At 57.1% G+C, this 23,971-nt stretch overlaps 2 protein-coding genes across 7 annotated transcripts in view; both read left to right on the plus strand.

Annotated features, from left to right (window-relative positions):
• Positions 1 to 8,351, plus strand: part of ELMO2 (engulfment and cell motility 2) — a 39,432-nt gene extending 31,081 nt beyond the window's left edge. For all 3 annotated transcript variants that reach the window (XM_023251168.2, XM_045053522.1, XM_023251167.2), the window contains 7 exons: positions 421 to 557; positions 1,866 to 2,029; positions 2,116 to 2,228; positions 2,391 to 2,498; positions 3,256 to 3,338; positions 5,140 to 5,217; positions 6,778 to 8,351. In XM_023251168.2, the coding sequence (XP_023106936.1) occupies positions 421 to 557; positions 1,866 to 2,029; positions 2,116 to 2,228; positions 2,391 to 2,498; positions 3,256 to 3,338; positions 5,140 to 5,217; positions 6,778 to 6,978 (884 nt within the window). In that variant the 3' untranslated portion in view covers positions 6,979 to 8,351. The remainder of the gene's footprint in view (positions 1 to 420; positions 558 to 1,865; positions 2,030 to 2,115; positions 2,229 to 2,390; positions 2,499 to 3,255; positions 3,339 to 5,139; positions 5,218 to 6,777) is intronic.
• Positions 8,352 to 10,307: 1,956 nt separating this feature from the next.
• SLC35C2 (solute carrier family 35 member C2) lies at positions 10,308 to 23,494 on the plus strand. Of its 4 annotated transcripts, XM_023251170.2 has the most exons (10): positions 10,308 to 10,448; positions 15,394 to 15,766; positions 16,347 to 16,497; positions 17,311 to 17,374; positions 18,082 to 18,154; positions 18,644 to 18,812; positions 18,897 to 18,980; positions 21,119 to 21,294; positions 22,427 to 22,556; positions 22,921 to 23,494. In XM_023251170.2, exons 2-10 carry the CDS (start codon positions 15,647 to 15,649, stop codon positions 23,052 to 23,054), a joined length of 1,101 nt encoding a protein of 366 aa, XP_023106938.1. In that variant the 5' UTR covers positions 10,308 to 10,448; positions 15,394 to 15,646; the 3' UTR covers positions 23,055 to 23,494. The 4 variants fall into 4 exon arrangements, with proteins under 4 accessions (XP_023106938.1, XP_019681985.1, XP_044909458.1 ...); XM_019826426.3 differs by lacking the exon at positions 10,308 to 10,448 and having other exon boundaries at positions 15,642 to 15,766; positions 16,418 to 16,497; XM_045053523.1 differs by lacking the exon at positions 10,308 to 10,448 and having other exon boundaries at positions 15,642 to 15,766; positions 16,418 to 17,374.
• Positions 23,495 to 23,971: the final 477 nt, after the last annotated feature.

Genomic DNA, 23,971 nt, shown 5'->3' on the forward strand with positions numbered 1-23,971 from the left:
TACTCTTCTATCAGACGTTCCAAACTCAGGAGCCTTGGGGGACTCGAGGTTACAAGGTCAGGGGTCGATGGGACTGGACAATTACTGTGCGTAGTTCTGGTAATCGGTGTGTGAGCTGTGATCTGTCCTATCTTCGTCTAAGGAAATCATGGCTGCTGCCTTGTTTGAGCGGGTAATTTGAAGGTGTTCGGAGCCACACCAGCATCCGTTTGCCCCTGTGCGTGAGGCTGGCTGAGCCTCTGAGAGGGCAGCGCCAGACCAAGAAAGCGTCCTGGCGAAGGAAGTCGAGAAAGGCCCGTCTCACACTCTTCATTCGCCCTGGCCTTGCTCTGTTTTGTTCCTTGGGGCCTCGGTGCACGCGATCCAACATTTCTGAGTGCGAGGACCCAGCTCCGCCCTCCTGTTTCTCATCCTCTGTAGCAAACGAGGGCCGCAACGACTACCACCCGATGTTCTTTACCCATGACCGGGCATTTGAGGAGCTCTTTGGGATCTGCATCCAGCTGTTGAACAAGACCTGGAAGGAGATGAGGGCGACAGCCGAGGACTTCAACAAGGTCAGTGTCCCAGAGCTCTGATGCCCACGGGCTGAGGTGGGCGCGTGACGGTCTGTGACCCCCTGAGCTGGGAAACCGGCTTGGTCGGCGGCACCGGGTCCCGAGACGGAGCACAAGAGCGCCTCGGGTCCCTCCGCTTGTGCTTCTGCGATAGCCTGGAGCCGGGACCTGCCCCTCAGTGCCCTGGGCCCCTCATTGACCCGGTGGAGCCAGGCCGTGCCCCGCCCATCTTCCATGGAGGACAGGAAGCCAAGCCTGACAGTAATCGCCGTGGTCTGCCAAACACCCACTATGGGCAGGCACTGGTGTGGCTCTGTAGGCGGGAAACATTGGCGAGAGTGGGGGCGGACCTCCGTGGTGAGCGTGGTCTGGCTACCCGCTCGGTACCGACTCCCGGGGCACACCACGTACCCGCTCTCTGTCGCGCACCGCTGGGCCCTCCGAAGTTAGAATAATCTAGAAACTTCTCATCTCATTGTAAAAAACTGTCAAAGTATAAAGAGGAGAACATTCTCTGGAATCGCACCACCCAGCGACGACCATTTCCCTGTTTCTCTCTCGTCTTCTTTTCCCCTATAGACTCGGCCCCGCTGAGTGCAGAGCTGCTGGTTGTGCGGTGTGATGGCCCTTTTTTTCTTTACCTGTTGTTTTAGGGAAATACCCCATTTTTTGAACCCACCTCAGTGTGCCGGCGCTGTGTGTCCATATAGCATCCATATGGCGCCTCCAGGCAGCATATACCCGAAAATGTGTCTTCCTTTCTCATGTTTTAAAGATGAGTGGGGGGGGGGGGGGGCGCCTGGGTGGCTCAGTTGGTTAAGCGTCCAGCTTTGGCTCAGGTCATGATCTCGCGGTCCGTGAGTTCAAGCCCCGCATCGGGCTCTGTGCTGACAGCTCAGAGCCTGGAGCCTGCTTCGGCTTCTGTGTCTCCCTCTCTCTCTGACCCTCCCCTGTTCATGCTCTGTCTCTCTCTGTCTCAGAAATAAATAAACGTTTAAAAAAATAAAAGATGAGTGGGGGTGGGGGCCTGCGGACCATAAGCAACTTGCTCCAGGAACAGATTTAAGAGATGGGGTCAGGATCTCAGCCCATTTCTCTCCAACTTCAAAACCTGTGCATTTGTCACCATGAGGCACTTGTCATAAGGGGCCATCTAAGAAGGTATGCCTTAGAGAGCCAGTACTCCTGTTCACCCAGCGGGTGTCTGTAGGGCCTCCGGGGCGGGGGCAGAGCCTTGGGGCCCGGAACCGGCCTGGCCCCTCACCGGAGGGGCCCAGGCAGACGCCATCCTCCTTTCTTCCCTTCCAGGTCATGCAGGTGGTTCGAGAGCAGATCACTCGAGCTTTGCCCTCCAAACCCAGCTCCTTGGATCAGTTCAAGAGCAAACTGCGTAGCCTGAGCTACTCTGAGATCCTGCGGCTGCGCCAGTCCGAGCGGATGAGTCAGGACGACTTCCAGTCCCCGCCGATCGTGTAAGTGCTGCCGGCTGGGCTGGGGGGAGGCGCCACCAGCCGTGCCGTCCCGTGACCTCCCCTCGCTCCGGTGCGTGTCCACCCAGGGAGCTGAGGGAGAAGATCCAGCCCGAGATCCTTGAGCTGATCAAGCAGCAGCGCCTGAACCGTCTCTGTGAGGGCAGCAGCTTCCGGAAGATTGGGAACCGCCGAAGGCAAGGTGAGGGGGCCTGGGCCCCTGGGCCGGTCCTTACCACTCAGAGCCAGTGCCCTGGGGAGAGAGCCTGCCGGACAGGGGACAGGTCGTCGTTTTGCCCTCCGTGTGCCCAGGCCCTTCCCGGACCTGTCTTTGGTCACTCGTTTGTCTTCCCGTGTGTTGCAGAACGTTTCTGGTACTGCCGCTTGGCCCTGAACCACAAGGTCCTGCACTATGGTGACTTGGACGACAACCCTCAAGGGGAGGTGACATTTGAGTCCCTGCAGGAGAAAAGTAGGTTCGCTTCTCTGTTGACGTGTCATAGTAGCTGGACTCCATGTCAGGAGACCTGCGTTTTAGTCCCGGCCGTTTCAGGCCGATTATCTGGTGTTGGGCCGCTTGTCTCTCTGGCCTCCTCTGTCAGAGGTCATCTCTACCTGGCCTACCTCACAGGGCTGTTTGGAGAATTCCGTGAGATTCTGATGTAAATGGGCTTTGTAGACTGTCAAGGGTGATACAGGACTGTGTTGAAAGGCGGTGTTAACAAGCCGAAGCTCAGAAGCCAGATTGCTGCGTTCAAATCCTAGCTTTGCCGTTAATTCTCATTAACTGCAAGTTAATTCTCACCTCTGCCTTGGTTTCTTGTGCAAAATGGGAATAATAGGCACATTTCCTTTGTAAGGGGATTGAGTGAGTCATGTAAGTAAATCGCTTACAACATTGGCTGTCACGTAGTAAGTGAGCACAGCTATTTGCTCGTGACATTGTTCTCTTAACCGCTATGCTATGCCGTGGAGGGGGCGTGAGCCTCTGAGGCCCCAGACCTTCGGGGGGACCATCCCAAAGCCCTGAACTGACCCCCAGTCAGATCTGACACAGCCCAGCCAGCCGTGGCCCACGGGAAGGGACCACGGAGGAGGAAACAACACAAGGCTGTTCTCTCTGAGCTGATCAAGCCCTGTGGTCCGGGGGCTGGGGCTTCCCCTCCAGCACTGACGCAGAGACCCATTTACAGCATAAATCTTCCGGACTAACTCTCTTCATTTACCAGTTCCTGTTGCAGACATTAAGGCCATTGTCACCGGGAAAGATTGCCCACACATGAAAGAGAAGAGCGCTCTGAAACAGAACAAGGTGAGTGGAACCGGGGCCCTGGCAGAGTCACCGTCACTGTGACGCCTGGAGAGTGCAGTCAGCGGTGGCCGCTGTCCGAGCGCACGCTCTTCCATCCGCTCTCTCCCGCTAAGCTGTTCCTTCAGGTCTTGTTAGGAACAGAACGAGAATAGGCAGAACCCCCGCGTACGCATCACCCGGCCTCAACAACCTTGGCAGGTCCCAGCTGTCCACTTACTATGCTACTTTGAAGAAAATCTCAAGTTATGCCGTCGTTTCCTTTTCAATGTGTAGAATGGATCTGTAAATTATAAGGGCTCTTACCATAATCACCATACCATGATCACACCTAAAAAGAAAGAAGAAGTTGTTATTTAATATCAGATACCCCACAGATGTTTGCGCTGTCTTGTGAACAGCGTAATTTCTCTGTATAAAAACACACAAACGGTGTGTGCACACATATGCACACTCACACCGTTCTGTTCGCTAAATCAGAATCCAAACAGGGTCTGCACATGGTGATTATTCTTTTAAGTTCCTTGATTACCAAGTTCCCCTCTAGCTTTTCCATGTTCGTTTCACCCTTGGCAGTTTATCAGTGGAAGAAACCGGGTTGCTTGTTTGGTAGCTTCTCCGAGTCTGAAATTTGCTGATTGTCTCCCCACGGTATAGTTTAACTTGTCCCTCCGTCCCAGATCTGGACGTTGGTGGAGAGACCTCGGGGGAGGCTTGATCCAGTTCAGGTTTGACCCTTTTTTTTTTGGCAAGACTGCTTCCTAGGTGGCATTATGTTCTATCAAGAGACACACAATGCGCGATGGTCTCTCTTTTTGTGATGTTAGCAGACTGTTAATGCCGAGTGCCTCAATCCACTGGCCAATTAATATTTGCAAACTAACAGTGTTCCAGTGCAGTTGTTCCTTTTCATTTATGAGCTGAACTACTTCTCTAAAGAGAAACTTACCATCATCTACTCTTGGTTTCCCAGTGGTCCACTTTATATAAGAAAGGATAAGAGCCTGATTCTTTCCTTTTATAAAAGTACCCACTTTTAAAACAATGAGTTGGTTCTCTGGTATCATCCAACAGTGACCAACTTTGCGTATGTGTTTTGTGGATGTGTTCCTGTGAACTCTTAGACTTAAGCAGATGATATTTGTTCCACTCCATTACAGTTATGTTGTCGATGCTTCAATTCCCCCATCTTTGGCCACAATTTGTTACCATTATGATGGTTTCAAACCGTTAAGACTTGGGGTGCCTGGGGGGCTCAGTCGGTTAAGCGTCCGACTCCGGCTCAGGTCGTGATCTCATGGTTGAGTTTGAGCCTCACGTCAGACTCTGTGCTGACAGCTCAGAGCCTAGAGCCTGCTTCAGATTCTGTGTCTTCCTCTCTCTGCCCCTCCCCTGCTCACGGTCTCTCTCTCTCTGTCTCTCTCTCTCTCCCCCTCTTAAAAATAAAAAAACATTGAAAAAAAAACCTAAAAAAGTCAAGATTAAAAAACACTGTAAAGACTTTCAGTTTGATCACCAACACGTGTAACTGAAGGTGATCTCCAGTCATGGACTCTGACATTCAGGGGTTCTGAGTGTTGGGAAATGACTTTTCTCCATTGTTAGAAGCATCCACATCTTAGGTGTGACTCAGGCGGGGAGTCTTCAGCCACACTTGGGCACGTGCCCTGGGGCCTGACGATACCACATATGGATCAGCACGTTCAGTGATGGGGCCAAGTGACTAGGACTTTGGCCACGATCTTGGCGTGCTAAGCCCAGGCCATCCCATTGCTCCACGTAACTGAAACCCTTTCTCCTTCAGGAGGTGTTGGAGTTGGCCTTCTCCATCCTGTATGACCCCGATGAGACCTTAAACTTCATCGCGCCTAACAAGTATGAGGTAAGCAGTGTGCAGCCGCTTTGGACAGCCGAGCCCTCTCTGTCTCTTCAGTTGCAGGAGAGGAGTGGGCAGAACAGGGACATCCCCCTAAAGGCAGGGGACCCCAGCATGTCATGAAGGCTTTTTGGCACCAAGATCTGCCAGGCTGGGGTCCATCCATCTGTGCTGGGCTCCCCAGGTTGCTCTTTAGCGACAGTTGTGAGTTGTCATTAGAAAGACAGGGTCACCAGGGGCTAACTTAACCTGTCTGGACTAGGAAAATTCTCCCCGTTTTCAATCTCTGCATGGCCACCTTCCCAAGCGAACCTGACAGATTCTCCCTCATAAGGGCTGCTGGGCACATGCGGTAGCCCAGGGCCTGGGCTCTGAGGCCGGGTGGACCCGGTCCTGCTGACGCGGGGCTCGCGGCTCTGCCCACGGCCCCAGAAGATACTGCATGCACAGTGAGTGACTGGGGTTGAGCCCTGCGTGTCTACTGAGCTCCGGGGGCATCAGAGGGAACTGGAGGTGGGGCTTCTGGAAGAGGAGATGCTTAGGCAGGCCCTGAGCTGCCAGTGGAGTTCTGCTGGGAAGAAAGGAAGAAGTGGCAGGTGGGGAGACAAGTGAGCAAAGGCATGGAAAAAGACCTGACAAGTGGAGTTAGAGAGGGACGGGCCGAGAATTCTCTATTATTCCTGCTTATGCTGAGACCCTCAAGTTGAGTTTCTCTAGCCTTATTTTAACATTTGTTGACTGGACTTTTTTTTTTTTTTTTTAATTTACTTTTTTTGAAACAGAATTGAGATCCTACAGTGATTCCTTCTGTATCCTGCTTTTTTCACCTAATATGTATTGCCCCCGCCATTGCTAATTTCATGGTAGTTTCAGGTAGCTGACGCCCCAGTACTCAGGTCTCGTTCTGCTGTATCCATTCGTTGCGTTTGTAGAAATCATATTTCGGGGCACCTGGCTGGCTCAGTCAGAGGAGCATACAACTCTTGATCTTGGGGTCATGGGTTTGAGCCCCACATGGGGTGTAGAGATTACTTACATAAGTAAAACTTTTTTTAAAAAATCATGTTTCAAGGGCACCAGAGTGGCTCAGTCGGTTAAGTGCCTGACTCTTGGTGTGGGCTCAGGTCATGACCTCACAGTTCGTGAGTTTTAGCCCCACATCAGGCTCAGCACTGACAGTGCAGAGCCTGCTTGGGATTCTCTCTCTCTCTCTCTCTCTCTCTCTCTCTCTGCCCCTCCCACACTCTTTCTCTCTCTCAAAGTAAATAAATAAATTTTAAAAACTTCTAAAACAATTCTATTTCAAAAAATAAAATAAAAACAAATCATATTTCAGATTATCTCAGGAAGCTTAAGCGTAAACCCCTCATAAAAGCCAAAAGGTGTCCTTGAGAAAGTGAACGATCACCTCCCGATTTGTCTTTGCTATTATCCCGAATCGGTTTTGCCGACACACTAAGTCGTGCCAGAAGAGACCATTATGAGTCCTCTCAGCAAAGGGACCTTGGCAGGACCTCCTGCTGACCAGGGGCCACCATGTGACGTTTTGCAACTTGCCCCCCACAGTACTGCATCTGGATCGATGGCCTCAGTGCCCTTCTGGGGAAGGACATGTCCAGTGAGCTGACCAAGAGTGACCTGGACACCTTGCTGAGCATGGAAATGAAGCTACGGCTCCTGGACCTGGAGAACATCCAGATTCCCGAAGCCCCACCACCAGTGCCCAAGGAGCCCAGCAGCTATGACTTTGTCTATCACTACGGCTGAGCCTGGAGCCAGACTCCGTGTACCCAGGAAGGGATTTTGGGCCCAGGAGAAACACCTACAGTCTGGTGCCTTGTCTTTTGCTTGTACAGAATCTGTAGTGACCATGGTGGCCAGTAAACGCCAGCCATTCCTCAAACTCACCTCGGACCATCCAGAGCTTCCTCTGGGTCCCTGCCCACTCTAAGTCACGAGGGCGGGGGTGCTCTGCCCCCCCGTCACCATGGAGCCTGGGATCAGAGCGTGAGGCATGAACAGCAGACGCTCTCGCCTTCCCGGCCAGGGACTGCTTGCGCTGGAGTTAACAAGAGTCACTCACTCACCTTTTCTTCCTGAGCCTGCTCTCCAGTTGGCTGGATCCCCTTGTGGGCAAGAGCTGGCCCGGGAAAGGCTGCCCCGCAGAAGACAGAAGTTCTGGGCATGTTGAGAGCCTCAGAGAGACTGCCTTTGGGTGACCCGTGCCTGTGTCTCAGATCCAAGTGGAGGCCTCGTCCTTTGCTTGGTAGATGCCTTGCCCTTGCTCTCGTCGCCTTCGTGAGGGCTCACTCCGGCCTCATTCAGTGCCAACGAGCTGCTGCTACTGAGGCTCGGCTCTAACATCTCTGGTCTCCGGAGCCACCAGATCTCTCTTGCCCACACAGTTGTCTGGGCAGAGGGAAAGTTCTCCCTACAAGCTCTCGGTCTCTCATCCTGGCAAGTCAAAGACGTGCGAGCTAAGTCCTGTCCTCTAGTCTCAAAGAACTCTGCAGGGAGAGCCCAGATGAGGCCTGGGCTGAGGCTGGTGAGGCCACTAGAGTCCACTTCCGCCACCCCCCCGCCCGCCCCCCAATTTTCATTTTTTCCTTCCTCGGAGAGAAATCTCCCACCTAACCTGAATTGCGGCCCTCCGCTTGGCTTTCCTTTGGCCTCCCCGACCTCAGGAAGTTTGGCCTTCCCTTCCCCCTGCTCCCAGTGTTGTGGTTTCTGCCATTGGCCATGATTTCAGGGAGCTAGCTGAGGCCACAGCTGTGCCAATGGGGCTTCCCTGGTGCTGCGGCACCTATAACCACCTGCCCAGCCTCTCCCCTTGGACACGTGAACACGGTGGCATTCAGTATTGGTAGCCTGGCATGATAGGTACTGCCCCATGAAGAGTGTACTATATATTTTCTTTACTATAGGCCATACTTATACAGACGTGTATATATATTTATATAAGATCTCCCTATCCTAGGATGCAATGTTGGAGGGAAAATAAAATTGGAGGCTCCCCCTAAAAAAAAAAAAAAAAAAAAAAAAAAACCACTTCCCGTTGTGAGCCAAGAGAGTGACCCGAGAGCAGCCAGGAGCTTCCTGTCGGTAACCATGTTTTCAATAAATACTCTTTCATGTACAAACTGCGGTACCTATTAACAGCCGTGTCTCTGTACTTGCCGTCCGCCCGAGGGAGCTCTCACCTTCACAAGCCTTCATTTCATTGTGTCCGGGAGACTTGGAGAGCTCCAGCTGGAGCCCCCAGCCAGCTTCCAAGGGCCCCCCCCCCTTTCAACCACTCCGCCCTCCCCGTGCATGTGCATGCACGCATACACGCCCACACACGCACACACACACATGCTTCCACAGTTAAGGATGCTCACAGATTGTTGCACCAGGACAAAGTGTTTTCTGCCCAGGCTTGCTGGGCACAGCAGGGAAAGGCATACTGTATACCCCCATGAACATATCCTCCCTCTTCTCCCTGCCAGGGACACAGCCAGGGAACAGCTCAAATTCTTGTGACTTACCAAGAAGACACGTTCTTCACCCTGTGTGTTGCCGGTGCTTAGTGCCCAGCCCTCCAGCTGGTGTTGGAGGCTGTTGCTCCAAAACTCAGCCTTGGTAGCTGGGAGGCCTGAATGAGGGTGGTGATGAAAATAGATCCTCTCTCTCCCCTCGAGAAGGAGGCGAGGATGAGCTCTTTCAAAAGGCATAGAAAGTGCATGCGGTGCAGGCCTTTAGAACTAACTACAGCCAAGACCTTGGGCAGTGATGGGTGCCACTGTGGGTGCTTGGAACCAGTGCCTGCGTGATGCCAGCTGGCGGTGGCTGGGAGTGGCAGCGGTTTGCAGAACGCGCTGCTCGCACCCAGGTCTTGAGCCTTCTTTTCAGAGGGGCCAGGGAAGTCACACACCGGGATCCGCGTTTGCAGCCAGGGTTAAAAGAGAGCCGAGGAGGCACTGGGAAGGGAGGACAAAAAGTCCTAAACTGGGCCTCAGTCTGCAACCGTAGCCTGCCCTGACCTCCTAAGGGTTCTTGCCTCTGCCTCTTCTCATCCATCCTGCAAGACGAGTGAGATCTGAACTCCTTAGCTGGTGTTTTTGAGACCACTGCAACCTGCCCCTTAGCTACTTTTCCAACCATAGCTTTGGTTAACTCTCCTTATAAGCAACTGGGCTACAGCCAGGCTCCAGTCTTCCCCTCTCCTCCTATTTCCTGTGCCCAGGACATTCCCCACCCCTCCTACTCAACCTGTAGAAATTGAGGTAATTCTTCTTAGAAAGTTTCAGGCAGGGGAGATGCCTGGGTGGCTCAGTCGGCTGAGCTCTTGATTTCAGCTCGGGTCACTATCTCATGGTTTGTGGGTTCGAACTCCACCTCAGGAGGCACCTGACAGCACTGAGGCTGCTTGGGATTTCCCCCCTCTCTCTCAAAATAAATAAACATTAAAAAAAAGTTTCAGGGGTGCCTGGGAGGCTCAATCCGTTAAGCATCTGACTGGATTTGGGCTAAGGTCATGATCTCGCAGTTCGTGGGTTGGAGCCCTGCATCCGGTCTGCACTGGCAGTGTGGAGCCTGCTTGGGATTCGTTCTCTGTCCCTCTCTCTGCCCCTCTGCAGGTTGCTCTCTCTCTAAGTAAACTTAAAAAAAATTTTTTTTAAGTTTCAGGCACACAAAATGTTTCATAAATGTTTATTATTTATCATTTCCCATGGATCTTCTAAGTCCTAAAATTTAATGCCCCTGAGTTATCACTCCCCAGCTGACGAGTTCTCAGAAGAAAAAGCCCATGAGAGATTTATCTTCGTGGTTCCATGGCTGCCTGGCACAGCACTGGGCTGGAATAAGGTAAATCAATCTGTTCAATAGACGTAAACAGGACGCTATTTTCTGGCTGTCCCCGGTGCGCATGGCTCCCCAGCAGGCACTGACTGGTCTCCAGAGCGAGGCCGATCATTGGGCGGCGGAGACGCAAGCGACCACACCACGAAGGGCTGCTCGGAGCCGGCATCGAGGGCAAGCCGCGCGGGGCCGCGGCGGACAATGCTGGAGGCCCCACCCCCGGAGCCCCGCCCCGCCCCGCCCCGCCCCGCCCCGCCCCGCCGGCGGCCGGCGGCCGGCAGCCGGCGGTCGGTCCCGCCCCTCGGCGGCTTCTGGCGGAAGTTCACACCCTTCGCGGCGGCGCTCGGCCTCGCACTTCCGGCGGGGGGATCCGGACCGTAGCTCCCGGGACCGAGGTGAGTGGGCGCGCGGCGGGGCCCGCGCGCGCTCCCGAGGGCGGGGCCGGCCGGCCCGGGCCAGGGAGTGGGGTCTCGGCCGGGCTCTGCGCGGCGCGGCGCGCTCCTGCTCCTGTCCCTTCCGGGTCGCAGTGTCGGCGCCGTGGAGGGGGCGAGGCCTCCACGCGCCCTGCCCGGCCGCCCGCCGCGCGTTTCCCGGCGCTGCCTGCGCCCCGCGCGACGTCCCGGGGCCGGAGCCAGGCGGGAACTGCGCGGACGCGGCCCGGGCCGCCGAGAGGCCGCAGCCCGCGGCGGGGTGGGAGTGCGGGGCGCGCAGTAAACACGTGGGCAAACTGGGCAACGTCAGGTGGTGGGAGGTGCCGGGAGCCCGAGTCGCGGACCCTTGAGGAGGGTTCGGCCGAGCAAAGGTCTAGGGAGGAGGGAACGGCGAGTGCAAAGAACGACACGGGCGGGATGGGTTTGGCGAGCGGCCAGGGGCCAGCGTGGCGGCGGCCGCGGCACCGGGACAGACACCGGCAGAGGCCAGATGGTGGATGGCCTTCCCCGCGGGCCCGCTCGGGGGTTGGGATTCGCCCTGGGAGAGCGTGGCGTGCTTTCTGTGTTTTAAGCCTTCGCCCCTGCTGCCCTGCCTCGTGGACTCCAGGCTGTCAGGAGGAGGAAGCGAGGACACTAGTTAGGGGACTGCTGCAGCCGCTAGGTGAGAAATCAGCGTGGCTGAGGCTGCCGGCCCCCACCGAGGCGAAGGCAGCTGGGCCACAGGGATATGAGAGCAGGAACGGACAGGATAAGGTTTGAGGAAGGAGGGAAAGAGTGGGCAAGGATGAGCTCATCGTTGATTTGGGGGCTTGCACGTAAGTAACCAGGTTTGTTATGCTGGCATTCGCTAATGGTATAGGTTGGGGGCACCTTCAGTTTGAGGTATCTTGAGTGGAGCTACCAAGTAGACTGTTAGATATACCAGCCTGGGAGCTGGCGAAAGAGGGTAGGGCAAATGAGAAGGATTTAGAAATCACTGGAATGTCCATCAGATGGGATGAGATGACCCAAGAATGAAGAGAAGAGAAGCCAGGGTCCAGTGCTCGGGCGGCCAACTTTTACAGGTTGGTTGATGAGAAGGAGCCAGCGAAGAAGGCAGGGAGTTCGGAAAAGGAGTCCAAGAAAGGAAGAGAAAGCAGGACAGTGTGGTGTGGCAGCCAAGAGAAGGTTTTCCGCGGAGGAGGAGGTGGTCAGTTGTGTAAGGTGCTGAGGGAGGCAGAGACTTGATCCTCGGAGAGGCAGCCAGGAGGAGGGTGTGGTGACTCGGAGCAGTGGGGACAGACTGGGAAGGAGTAGGGATGGCAGGACACGGGGCCCTGGGGGAGTTTGTTGTAAAGGAGCCAGGAGGGGGTGCAAGTGGCTGCTGCCACAAACCAGCATTCAGTTTTGGACTCGATGCTCTTGACTCCTCTCCCAAGAGGCAGATGAGTTTATCCTCTGTCGTGGAGACACTGTTGTGGAAACTGAGGTCCAGCGTTCAGGTAATTCAGAGGCCACCAGGTAGTAAAGGAGCCAAGACTGGATCCCAGGTCTTTCTCACTCCAAGCCCACACTTGTAAACGCCAAACTGCACCGCCCAGGTTACAGCCACACAGAGTGAGGGGGGCCAGGTGCTACGGTGACGTCCCCTGAGCGGGCTGCTGCTCCCAGCCAGGCTGCCCCCTGGGGAAAAGTAAGGCCGACATAGAATTCCTTTCTTGGCAAATGTGATTTGAAAAAGAGCATTTGCCCCTTTCAGTCTGGTTTCCCTTATCCTAAAAGAAAGGCAGGGATTTTATCAGTTACCTATCTCTGTCTCCAGGGCTGGGTATACAGTGGCACTTGATAAATGCACATTGAGTAAGTGGCCAGATGATTTCCAAGAGCCCTTCCGGCTGAAGTCTGATCTTGTGTTTGGGGTTAGGTGACTCATAATAAGAGAATGAGTGTTGTTAACTTGGAGACCGTGCTCGCCACGGGCTGGGGTAGTCATGGGGACTTTTTGGAGGTGGAGGACCTGGACTGGTGAAGGCAGGGTAGGCCGTGAACAGGGCGGGGAGGCGGGGTGCACAGATCGCAGCGTTGGAATGGGAACTGCACCAAAAGCAGAAGATGCAAGAAGTTGACTCACGGAAATGTGTCGACTGCCCTGGCTTGGGAGCCATGGGTGGGGAACCCTGGGGAGCGAGTGCTAGAGGATATAACGCCGTGCGGTTGCCTGTGCGGTGTAAGCAGGCATGTTCTCAGCAGGGAGCGGTTTTGCCCCCCATGGCCTCTGGCCCCGTCCGGAGACATTTTTGGTCGTCACAGCTGAGGATGAGGGGCCGTGATGGGCACCTAGTGGATGGAGACCAGGAACATTCCTAGACATCCCACAGGGCACAGAGAATGATCTGGCCCCACCTGTCCGTAATGCCAAGATTGAGAAACCTAGGTATAGGGAAAGCGTGTGGGCCTTAAGACCCGTTAGGTGTAGGTTTGGTGCCCGTGTGCCCCACTCCCCAGCTGGGCAGGCAGGAGCCTGACCTGCAGGAGATGTGGGGAGAAGTGGAGGAGACTGCGCATCGTGTGGTGGGGGGAGAGGATGGCGGCCCGGAGGGCAGTGGTGGAGGACAGGAGATGTGACCAGATCGGGGATGTTTTTGAAGCCTGGGGTGACAGTACTTGCCGATGGCACGTGGGCTGAAGGAGACAGGAATCAGGCTGGGGACGAGATTTGTGGCCTGAGCCCCTAGGTGGACGGAGGTGTCACTGGCTGCGGTGGGAGGAGGGGCAGGTTTGGACGCCTGCTGGGAAACAGGAGTCCGCGCTGGGCAGGCTAGGGGTGGGTGCCGGACACTAGGCATCCAGGTGCGGACAGACAGTCGGCCACTGGCTATTCCTCTGGAGTTGACGACGAGGTCAGAGGGAGGGCTACACGCTGGGGAGATGTCAGCTTATTGCTAATAAAAGGTAATCGGCAATAAAATGTGTTTCGATGTGTAAGTTCCCGAGTCCAAGGACGCTAGAAGCCGCGAGGAAGCAGTCCATGCTTTCACCACCCCACAGAACCCCCGGGAACGCAGTAGCTCCTGTGCTCAGTGCCCCAGCCACGTTTGAGCGTGACAGCTCAAACACCACGTGTGCCATTGCTGTGGATGTCGTGGTTTCTCCAAACCGTTTATCAAAAGCAGTGCCGTCTCCTCGGTGTACGTGGCAAACGAATTTCAGTGCATTGTGGAACCACGGAAAGACTGCTCTGTGTCACATGTAAGACAGTTGGGGTCTGGGGACACCTGGCTGGCTCAGTCAGTACAGCGTGCAACCCTGGATCTTGGGGTCATGAGTTGGAGCCCCACGTTGGGGGTAGAATTTACTTAAAAGCACACACACACACACACACACACAGAGTTGGGTTCTAGATTCAGGTAATTTTAAGTAAGTCTTTTACCCTACAAAGGATCCAGAGCGAGTCTTAGTTATGTGGACTGTCTTCCCCCCCCCCCCCCCCACTAAAAGCTAGGAGGGTTCTGGGGCGCCTGACTGGCTCTTGGTTTCGGCTCAGGTCATGATCTCACGGTTCATGAGTTGGAGCCCCACGTCAGACTCTGTGCTGACAATGGATCCTGCTTGGGATTCTCTCTCCCTCTCTCTCTCTCTCTGCTCCTCCCCTGCTCACATGCCATCTCTATCAATATAAATAAATAAACTTGAAAAAAAAAAAAGCTAGGAGAATTCCCCCAAAATACCACCGGCAGGTTCCAAAGCTCCCCTGGAGAGAACAGCAGCCCGGGGCGGGGGGGGGGGGGGGGGGGTATCCTCTGGGCAAAGCCTTGTGCTGGCTCCCACCTCGCCTTGGGGGAGGGGAAACGATAACCCGGCTTCCCTGTCCAGAACTGAATGCACTTCCTCCTTTCGGAAAAGGCTGGGGGTGGGGAAAGTAGATGTCTGAGCAGATGGTTCTAGGAAGGCTTGAAGAAGGTGGCGGCACTGGAGCAGGTTGGGAACCTCTCCGAGGAGGAGATGGGGACCGGAGGGACGCACAGATGTAGCAACGGGCAGGATAGCTCGGGACCTGGGTCCGCCCGGTGTCCGCAGAGCCCACACGCTCTGGACACTCACTAGAGTCGCCTGCATCGATAGGCTGGGAGCGGTGAGGTTTGGCAAGAGCCTCGGGCGGGCACGGCGACTAGGGGAGTGCTTGTTAGAGGCTGGGGGCAGGGAGGTGTTGGTTTCCTGGTCCATTTTTAACGCCTCAAAGACCAGATCAGCCCCCAGAGAACCAAGTGCCCGGTGTCTTGCGCTGAGTCATCGAACCGTATGGACAACTCACGATGTGCCCAGTGGGCGTAAGACTAAGGGGCACGGTGGTCCCTGTCTTCACGGAACTCACAGCCTCCCAGGGGACAGAGACGTCACTCAGATGACCACGCCCCGCACAAGGGCACTGAAGGAAAAGTAGGGGGCCGTGAGAGCAGCCCCATCACGGGGTAGCCCCCGAGGAAGTGACATTTGAGCTGAAGTTGACTAGGACCAGGTGAGACAGGAATGGAGAAGGGTGGCAGGTCCATTCCTTCAGGTGGTAGGAAAGGGCCTGTGTGTTTGGGGAACTGAGGTGGCCGGTGGGATGGGGACAGAGCCCAGCAGGGACAGATCAGGCCGTCTTAGCGGACAGAAAGGCTTTTGGTCTTTATCATAAGAGCACTGGGAGCCACTGAAGGGCCGACGTCTGATCTGACATGATCAGATTTACGTCCTGAAAAGGTCACTTTGGTGGCAATTCACGGAGAACGGCTCGAGGCGACAGAGCTGACGTGATTGGAGCTCCCGTGAGCGCCTGTGCTGGGCTTGGGCCCCTTCCTGCTCCTGCTGAGTCCACTCTGGCCTGCCCCCTGCGGGCAGGGGTGGGGTGGACTGGTCAGACAGCCCTCTTTCCTTTCCATTCTTCTAGTCTCCGCCCTGGGGACGTGTGAGCCCTGCGTCCACTTAATCATGGAGAGGGTTGGCCTGGGCCACCAGCCCCTTAGGTGAGGACTCTGCCTGGGGCTCCGTGGACGATTCTGAATCATGGAGGCAAAGAGGACTCTTCCGGCCAGGAGACCTTCCTGTTGAAAGTTGTGGCCCAGCTTGGCTGGCCCTTCCTGCCGGCTGTCTTCGGGAGAGGCTCCCACCGACCCAGAGCTAGGGGGTTGCGGCTTCCCCGGATGGGGAGGTGGGCCTTCGACGTGGCCTTTGTGTGGAAGGCGGTGTTGACTCTGGGGCTGGTCCTCCTCTATTACTGCTTCTCCATCGGCATCACCTTCTACAACAAATGGCTCACCAAGGTAATGGGGTCCTTGCCGGGCAGGGGGCTGGGTGGCAGGTGACTGTGGCCGTGGCTACAGCAACCCCTAATATTTAGCAACAGGACAGCACAGGCTTCAGCCAGTCAGACTGGAAGCCAGTCACGCTGGTGATGGGACCGGGCCCTAGAGCCCCACCGTGCCAAGGCTTCCCCTCAAACGGGCGGAGGGAGGGGAAACCGGGAAAGGGGGAGGACTGAGGATGAGTGGGGGCACTAGGGAGGCTTAAGGAGGCAGCTGCTCACCGGCCAGTGGAGAAGCGTTTCGGGGTTTTCATGACCGGTGCAGCTGAGCCGGCCGCACAGGCCCTTCCTGGGGAGGGGCCTCAGCAGGAGGCCGAGGGCGGTGGGGACGGCGCCGTGCCCGCCACCTGCTCTCTGTGTGACTTCTGAAATTGGAACCACACGTCTCTTGTCTCCAGTGATTATAACGTGGGTGAAAGCCCCTGGGCTGCTGCAGACCCTCGGGAGCCACCCGGTTGGCGTCGCTGCCACCGGACGGGGGGACGGGCTGCGGGCAGGCTGTAACCCGTGCTGGGCGGTCTGTGCTTTGGGCTCCGTAGAGCTTCCACTTCCCCCTCTTCATGACGATGCTGCACCTGGCCGTGATCTTCCTGTTCTCTGCCCTGTCCAGGGCGCTGGTTCAGTGCTCCAGCCACAGGGCCCGCGTGGTGCTGAGCTGGACGGACTACCTCAGGAGAGTAGCTCCCACAGGTACAGGCCTGCCTGGGGCCGGGGCAGAGGAGGGCACTTGGAAAGCCACAGGCCAAGAACACAAGGGCTTGGTGTCTCGGAGCTTAGGCCCTCCCGCTCCTCTCTTCCTGCCTCCCCCCCCAGCCCAGCCCTGCTTCTGCCTCTTATGCACTCCCCAGCCCCCCGCCTCCCACATACACACAGTGCTCGCACTCTCGTGCACATGGAGGCAGCAATGGCCTTGTCATTGTCTGGCCCTTCGATGTGTATGCTGAGCCGACACCTGCCCTGGAGACGGCAGTGAGCAGAGTCCCGTCCCTGTCCTGGCGGTAGTGGGATGATGAGGGGTGCCTGGGAGCCCAGAGGCACCAGCCCAGGCCCAGGGGGAGGCTTCCCAGAGCTTGGGCTACAGCGGCCGAGGCTTCAGTGCGTGTGCGGGTCTGAAAGGGAACTGAAAGCGTCTCTGGACGCCGAGACTCAGCGCTGGTGAGGGGAAGTGGGAGAAATGAGGGGGTGGCAGGGACAGACCCTGGAGGACCCAGGCCTCCAGGACGAGTGTGCCTCTATCCTGAGGGAGGGGACATTCACACATTCGCCGTGTTTAGCCACGGGGAACTCCCCAGTCCTAAAGCTGGAGCGGAACCCCCTGCGTTTTGTGGCCAGGAGTTGACCCTCCAGCTGCTGTGAAAGGAAGGCCCGAGGGCCCCAGAGAAAGCCGGGGTGTTCAGGGCAAAGCAGGGAGCGCTCGGGGGCCTCTCGGAGGTGTCTGAACAGCCGGCGCTCGCGTGCCGGCCTGCCCTGGCTGCATGTCCGGGGGCGCCCCTGTCTCCACAGCACTGGCAACAGCGCTTGACGTGGGCTTGTCCAACTGGAGCTTCCTCTACATCACCGTCTCGCTGTGAGTACCGGCCACACCCCGCCACCTCCGTCCAGCCTTTCGCGCGCACCCTGCCGGCGGGCCAGCGCCGTACCCCTCTCTGGGACCGGCCCTTGATCTCCGCTCCTTCCTGACACCCGGCGGCTCTCTGGGAAGCTGACAGCCTCTGCGGTAAACTTAGCTCGCAGGGGTGCTGTGCCTGCCTGCCCGGCGGCCCCGGGGGGAGCCAGGGACTCAGAGTGGTGACCGTATGCAGGGGAGAGAGGGCACTGACCGGTGTGTGGTGCCTGTGGCTGCGCAGAAGGGCCGGTGTGACCGTCCTCTCTCATCTCTGACTCTGCACTTCAGGGAGCACAGCCTTTGCCTTCTTTTTCTCCTCTCCCCCTTCCTTCCTTATCCCGGTCTCCACGGAGGAGCAGGTATAATAGGACTCAGTGAGCTCAGCGTCCAACCCGCGGCCTTTTCTCTCTGGCGGTAGCAAGAGTCCTCTTAGGCCAAGATTTCTTCTGATTAAAGGTCACGTCATCAGTCCAGATGACTCAGGCTGCCTTCCTGTGGTCTTCTGTACCCAGATTGCCCGGCTGCCCTGAGCAGAGCCAGCTGCCCTCAGGGAAATCAGAGGTCCCCCGGCCTCCCGCCTTTTCCAGCAGTGTCCGTGGGCTCCTCTCCTTGTGGCGGGTCTGAGCCCTGAGCCCTGGCGGTGCATCGTGGGTACTTTGTCCTTGCAGGTACACGATGACCAAGTCCTCCGCTGTCCTCTTCATCCTGATCTTCTCGCTGATCTTCAAGCTGGAGGAGCTGGTGAGGCCTCAGCTCCCCTGGTCCCTCCTACCCCCACAGATGCTAAGAATAAAAGGGAGGACTGGGCAGTAGCTAATCACTGTATGTGACAGAGGAAACGAGCCCAGGTGGCAGTAACTCCTGTCACTGAGGAAGGACCTAGGACAGGCCACTGCTGATAATACTTAGCAACTGGCGTGGCAGGTGGAATGACCAAAAGAATGACCAAAGGAGAAAGGGTTCAAGGTCAGGGACCAGGCACAGCTGGCCCTTTGCTATAACCAAAGGAAAGCGCTAAAGAAGTTTAGATCAAGGAGGGATGCAGGGTACATGTCTACTGAACGTCAGCCGTGCCTACATTGATGGGAAGTTGCTGGCCGGGACCCCCAAGGTCGAGGGGGAGAAGGGTTTCCTGCCTCAGGGTCAGCCAACATGGCTACCGAGCCTAAGCTCCAGGTTTGAGGAACTCAAGAGCCCACAGTTAGTTGCCACTGCTCCTCATCCTAATAGCGCGCAGCGCTGGTCCTGGTGGTCCTCCTCATCGCCGGGGGCCTCTTCATGTTCACCTACAAGTCCACACAGTTCAACGTGGAGGGCTTTGCCTTGGTGCTGGGGGCCTCGTTCATCGGCGGCATCCGCTGGACCCTAACCCAGATGCTCCTGCAGAAGGCCGAACTTGGTGAGAGAGGGGCCTGGGGGCACCGGGCAGGGTGGGGGCAGGCCAGGCCAGGCCTGGCAGCTCACCCGTGTCCCCATTCTGCAGGGCTCCAGAACCCCATTGACACCATGTTCCACCTGCAGCCACTCATGTTTCTGGGGCTCTTCCCTCTCTTTGCCATATTTGAAGGTAGGTTCGGTCGTCCATCTTGGCGGCCCCTCGGTACAACAGATCCCCGGTCCCTGCTCTGAGCCCAGCCCTGTGGTAGCTGCAGAGTTTACAGACATCAGAGGTGTAGTCCGTCCCTTGGTAGTGCCTGGTTCAAGGGCCAGACAGACATTAAACCAGATGGCTGGAATCCAGCATGATAAATGCTTACACAGAAAGTGTGTATGAAAGACAGCAGATGATGATGACAATGGATGCGGACAGGTGTGCCAGGGCTCTTCTGATCATTTTAAACATACTAACTCATACGCCCCAAAACCCCACATGGCCGTACTATCATTATGCCCATCGCGCAAGTTAAAGAAACAAGTGGGGAGAACATAACCTTGCCCAAGGTCCTGTGGTTCATAAACAAGCCAGCATTTGGTTCCAGCAGCTGGCTTCCAAGTCCTTCGTGTTAACCATGATGTGTTCTGTCTCTTAGAAGGAACGGAAGGCCATGAATTATTTCAGGATGCTAGGGTGGAAAGCCAAGTCAGAAAGGCTTACCAGGCAACGTATTTTGGAGGCTGGATGGGACTTTGACAGGCCGTTGGTGGCGGAACAGTAGGTTGGGACAGGGGGAGTGTGCCGGACTTTGTGTGGCCAGCCCTTGTACAGGAGTCTGGGCCGGTGAGCAGTCCCGCCCACCATTGCCTCCCGGAGAGGGGAGAGGCGAGGCAGGGAGAATGGTCTAGGCTGGTAGTGCACTCCATGTCCTTCCTTCCTCCCATGTTTTGAGATTAGTCTTTGTCGCCTGTTTCTCCTTCCTCCCAGAGTCCTTTCTGTCCTCAGGGTCATTTCAGAGCATTCCGTCCCACATCCATTTCAGTTTCAAGCAGTGAAGCGTCTCAAACCTCTCTGAGAAAATTATTCTGCAGCCCCGTTGTCCAGGAAACTTCTGCAGCCTCGTTTTTCTCCTTTTTAATGTCTCCCCTCCCCCCCCCCATTCCTTGTGCCCCCCCGTGCCCACAGCCGCCGCCTCCTGTCCTGGCTGTTTACACTGCTCCCTGTCTCCGCAGACCCTCATCCGAAAGCCCTGATAGTCGTCACTTAGCAAAGCTGCGTGGATTTAGCTCCTTTAATCTTTTCTGGTAAATTAATCCCCCAAGCGCCTTCATTACTTATGTTGCTCTTTCCCGAATTCCCTTCAATTTGCCGACGCCTTTGCGGTACTGCTGAGCCCAGCACCAGACAAGATGTCCTACATCGTGAGGCTGTTTGCCTGGGAGGGACCGTCACTCTGCATTTCTTTGGTGCTTCCCTCCGAAAATCTCCCAAGTGCCTGGCCACCCTCCATCCCCACCCCCCCACCCCCGCCCCCAAGTGTCTCTGCTGTGCCTAGCTCGGGCCGTTCTTGTGCAGACAGACCTGCAAAATCACTCTCTCAGAGGGTTGGTGTTGGAGGGCCGGGAATCCTCTGGAAGTCGAGCAAACTTTGGTGTGTGGGTGCCCATGCGGGTGTCTTTAGAATGCTTTGTCCTATATTTGCGTGTGTGTGTATACTTTCTGAGAACTGTTTGTCACATTCTACTTTCTGAGAAACGCTGGGCTTGTCGAAATGCTCTCATTTTATCACTGGGGAAACTGGTCCTGAAAGAGGACACATCTCAACCTAGTGCCACAGCTGGGTGATAGCAAGACCGGGATTAAAGCGGGGAAGGTTTGTGAGGATAAGACTTGTCCCTGTTGGTAGGTGGCCCAGGGCATCGACAGTCCTCACGGGGTGGGCTGCCCGCCTCCTCTCTTAACCACAGCAGCAAGGGCCACATGAAGTCACCCTCCTTCCCAAAGACAGGTACATACCGTGGGAAGGGACAGGTGTTTCCGGCTGATGTTCTGTGAAGTGCCGTGCTCTCTACCCGAGCCCAGTGGCTCGGAAGCCCTCCACGTGGCTCCCTGTGAGACTCTCTGGGAACCATCGCTGCTTCCCCGGCCCCCCAAGTGTCAGGCCATCTGCCGCAGGGTTCTCTTCCCTGCCTGTCCTGTCCTCTGGGCCTCGGCCAGTCTGCAGGTGCTCAGGGGGCGTGGCTGCAACAGTGCTCGCCGGGCAGGGTGAGGCCACCCAGGCAGGCTCACCCAGGACGCGGCCTCCCGCTGTCTCCCCCCTCTGCTTTCAGGTCTCCATTTGTCCACGTCTGAGAAAATCTTCCGTTTCCAGGACACAGGGCTGCTCCTGCGGGTACTAGGGAGCCTCTTCCTTGGCGGGATTCTCGCCTTCGGTTTGGGCTTCTCCGAGTTCCTCCTGGTCTCCAGAACCTCCAGCCTCACTCTCTCCATTGCTGGCATTTTTAAGGTACAGACTTGGGGGTGGCCCTGGTCCTGTCTTAGAGTGCAGCCCCCAAGCTCAGTCGCAGCTTCGGTCCCAGCTCCCGTGCCCCAGCGCCCTGCAGAGGAGACAGAAGTGCCTCGTTAGGGTGTTGTGTGCCGTGCTCCTGTCTGTAACTCCCATCGTGGCCGCAGCTCTGGGGGTAAGGGCGGTCATCCCCGTTCCACAGATGGGCTGATCTACCCACAGATACCCAGCCAGTGTGTGGCCGAGCTGGGATTCGGACCACCAGGCCTGGGACACATTCTCATTTTACCGTGGATGCCGACTCTGGCTGCCTGGCCGTGGCCTGCAGTTGGGTTGAGAAGCCCCATCCAGACTCATGGGGAGAGAGTTCAGTGATTGATTGGTGATGCCTGCCGTGGTCAGAGTAAGGGGCAGTGCTAGGCATGAGTGCCCTGTGTTTGCCTGTCTTGCCTTTACTGCTGCCTGGCCACACGCATGCCTCTGCTCTCAGCTTCCCCCTCCCCTGCCGCCTCTCACCCCACCCTGCTCAGGGCCGTGGGGCGGTGCAGTTTCACCTTGACTAAGCAGACACAGGTGCTGGACTAGTGCTGCCCAAACCCAGAACCGTAAGTCTCCCCAAGGGGCTTAGACGAGGCGTGAGCTGTGGTTCTCAGAATGAGCCGTCCCACCAGCCCCATTTGCAGCCACTATGTATGACAGCCACCACGTGAAGAGCCCTGTGGCCAGCGTGTGTCCCGCGGAGCCCTGTGACACTGCATTCTCCTGTGGCGTTGTCGGGCTGTCCATCCGCAGGTGTGGCCGCCCTTTATTCCTGCGGACAGGGCTGTGGGCCAGGCGCCCTGCTCCCAGCCCTGAGTTTGGTTTGCCCCCCTCGTAGCCCTGACGCGGCAACTATGCCAACATCTGCTTTGTCGCATCTTAGCGGCGCGAGGGGAGGAAAGCCCTGCGGGCAGGCCTGATCTTCTGGGCGCAGGGAAGCCTCTTTTTTGCCCAGCTGGCCAGCCCGCCCAGGCCCCGGGAGTTCGGGCAGGTCAGGCTCTCCCCTGTGGCGGTGGCCTTGCCGTCCGCCTTCCTGGCAAAGGGGCCACCTCCTCCTCCTGATCACTTGCCCTTCCCGCCCGTCTGCCCTCAGGAGGTCTGCACTCTGCTGCTGGCAGCTCACCTGCTGGGGGACCAGATCAGCCTCCTGAACTGGCTGGGCTTCGCCCTCTGCCTCTCGGGCATATCCCTGCACGTTGCCCTCAAAGCCCTGCACTCCAGAGGTAAACCGGAGCCCCTTCCCGAGGCCTCTTTTCTGAAGGTGTTCTCCTCGTGACTCAGTCCCTCTGCTCTCCCCTCGACCCGGCCCTGGGTCCCCAGCCACCCAGCCAGGGAGAGGCAGGTGGCCCTCGGCGTGCCCACAGGCGGTTCCAGCCCGGTGGCGGTCCGCACGCTCAGCCGCCTCTGCGTCGGCCGCCCCTCCGCCAGGGAGTAAGCCCGGCGATCCTGCCACCGTCGCTCCGAGAAGACGGGCGGTGTCCTGGGAGCGGGCGGGGAGTGGGTGGGGGCCTAGGCGACTCAACACCCCCATCGGGGCACGCCGAGGAAAGCACGAGTGGTCTGCAGCCGGCTTCTCTCTGTCTCCAGGTGATGGGGGCCCTAAGCCCTCGAAGGGGCTGGGCTCCCACCCCGACCTGGAGCTGCTGCTCCGGAGCGGGCAGCCAGAGGAGGACGACAATGAGGAGGAAGAGGCGTACTTCGTGGCCCAGGGGCAGCAGTGACCAGCCGGGAGACCAGCTTGGACGCAGGCCTCTCCCCGCCCTCACACCTCACAGCAGCTCGGGGACCCAGGGGGCCCTTCGCGGCAGCTGGGGAGCAGCGGGCCAGGCCTCTCCCAGGCCGGGCCTTGGGGAGCGCGCGACCGCCTGGCGGGGCTCGCTCGGGGAGCTGAGGACACTGCGGGGTGCGCGTCGGGCCAGAGCAGGGCCGAGGCCGTGCTGGAGGCCCAGCGGGACGAGGGAACGGGCGGTCCTCGGCCGCTTGCCAGGCTCTGGCGGCCAAGGTGGTGCTTTCCGGGCACAGCGGGTTTCTTGGGGCCCTGGGTTTAGACTGCGGAGCACTTGGGAAGGGGAGAAGGAGAGGCTGGAGCCTCATCACCTGGACAGTGTCTTTTCTCAGAGAGCAGATCTATTTATAGTTTGGAAATAAAGGATTTACGGTCCGCCGGCCACTTCGTGTTGCCTGGAGGCATGGGGGCAGGAGGGGGTGGCGGGGGCCTCACTCTCGTTCCTGGCTGGGGCTTCTGCAGATGACTGGGCAGACTCCAGGCTTCCCTGCATCTCTTGGGTTCCTCTGGGCCCCTGGGCCCTCTCTTGGGGCCCCAGCACACCTGCAGGCAGGAAAAAATGTATAGAGTGGTGTTCTGGGGCGTGTAGTGCTTTCATAGCCTGGATTTGAATCCTGACTGTCGCTAGCTCTGTGACCTTAAGCGAATTACTTAAACTCTCTGTACCACAGTGTTTTAACCCGTGCAATGGGAAGAATTATTTCAGAGTTATTCAGAAGATTGAGTCCGAATTGGTAACAGATGTTACGTGTTTGTTTTGAGAATGCTTTCAACAGCCGTGGAACCGAGACCCCAAATGAGTGATGGAACGAGGATTCACCGCCAGGTCTGTATGCCAAGTCTGTGCCCGCG

The sequence above is a fragment of the Felis catus genome, chromosome A3 (assembly GCF_018350175.1).
Source record: "Felis catus isolate Fca126 chromosome A3, F.catus_Fca126_mat1.0, whole genome shotgun sequence".
Taxonomy (NCBI): Eukaryota; Metazoa; Chordata; class Mammalia; order Carnivora; family Felidae; genus Felis; species Felis catus.

Coding starts and splice junctions, on each gene's coding strand:
- SLC35C2 (XM_023251170.2), top strand. CDS start 15,647: ATGGGGAGGTGGGCCTTCGACGTGGCCTTTGTGTGGAAGGCGGTGTTG. Junction 15,767..16,346: donor ACAACAAATGGCTCACCAAG/GTAATGGGGTCC, acceptor TGGGCTCCGTAG/AGCTTCCACTTCCCCCTCTT. Junction 17,375..18,081: donor CTCTACATCACCGTCTCGCT/GTGAGTACCGGC, acceptor TTGTCCTTGCAG/GTACACGATGACCAAGTCCT.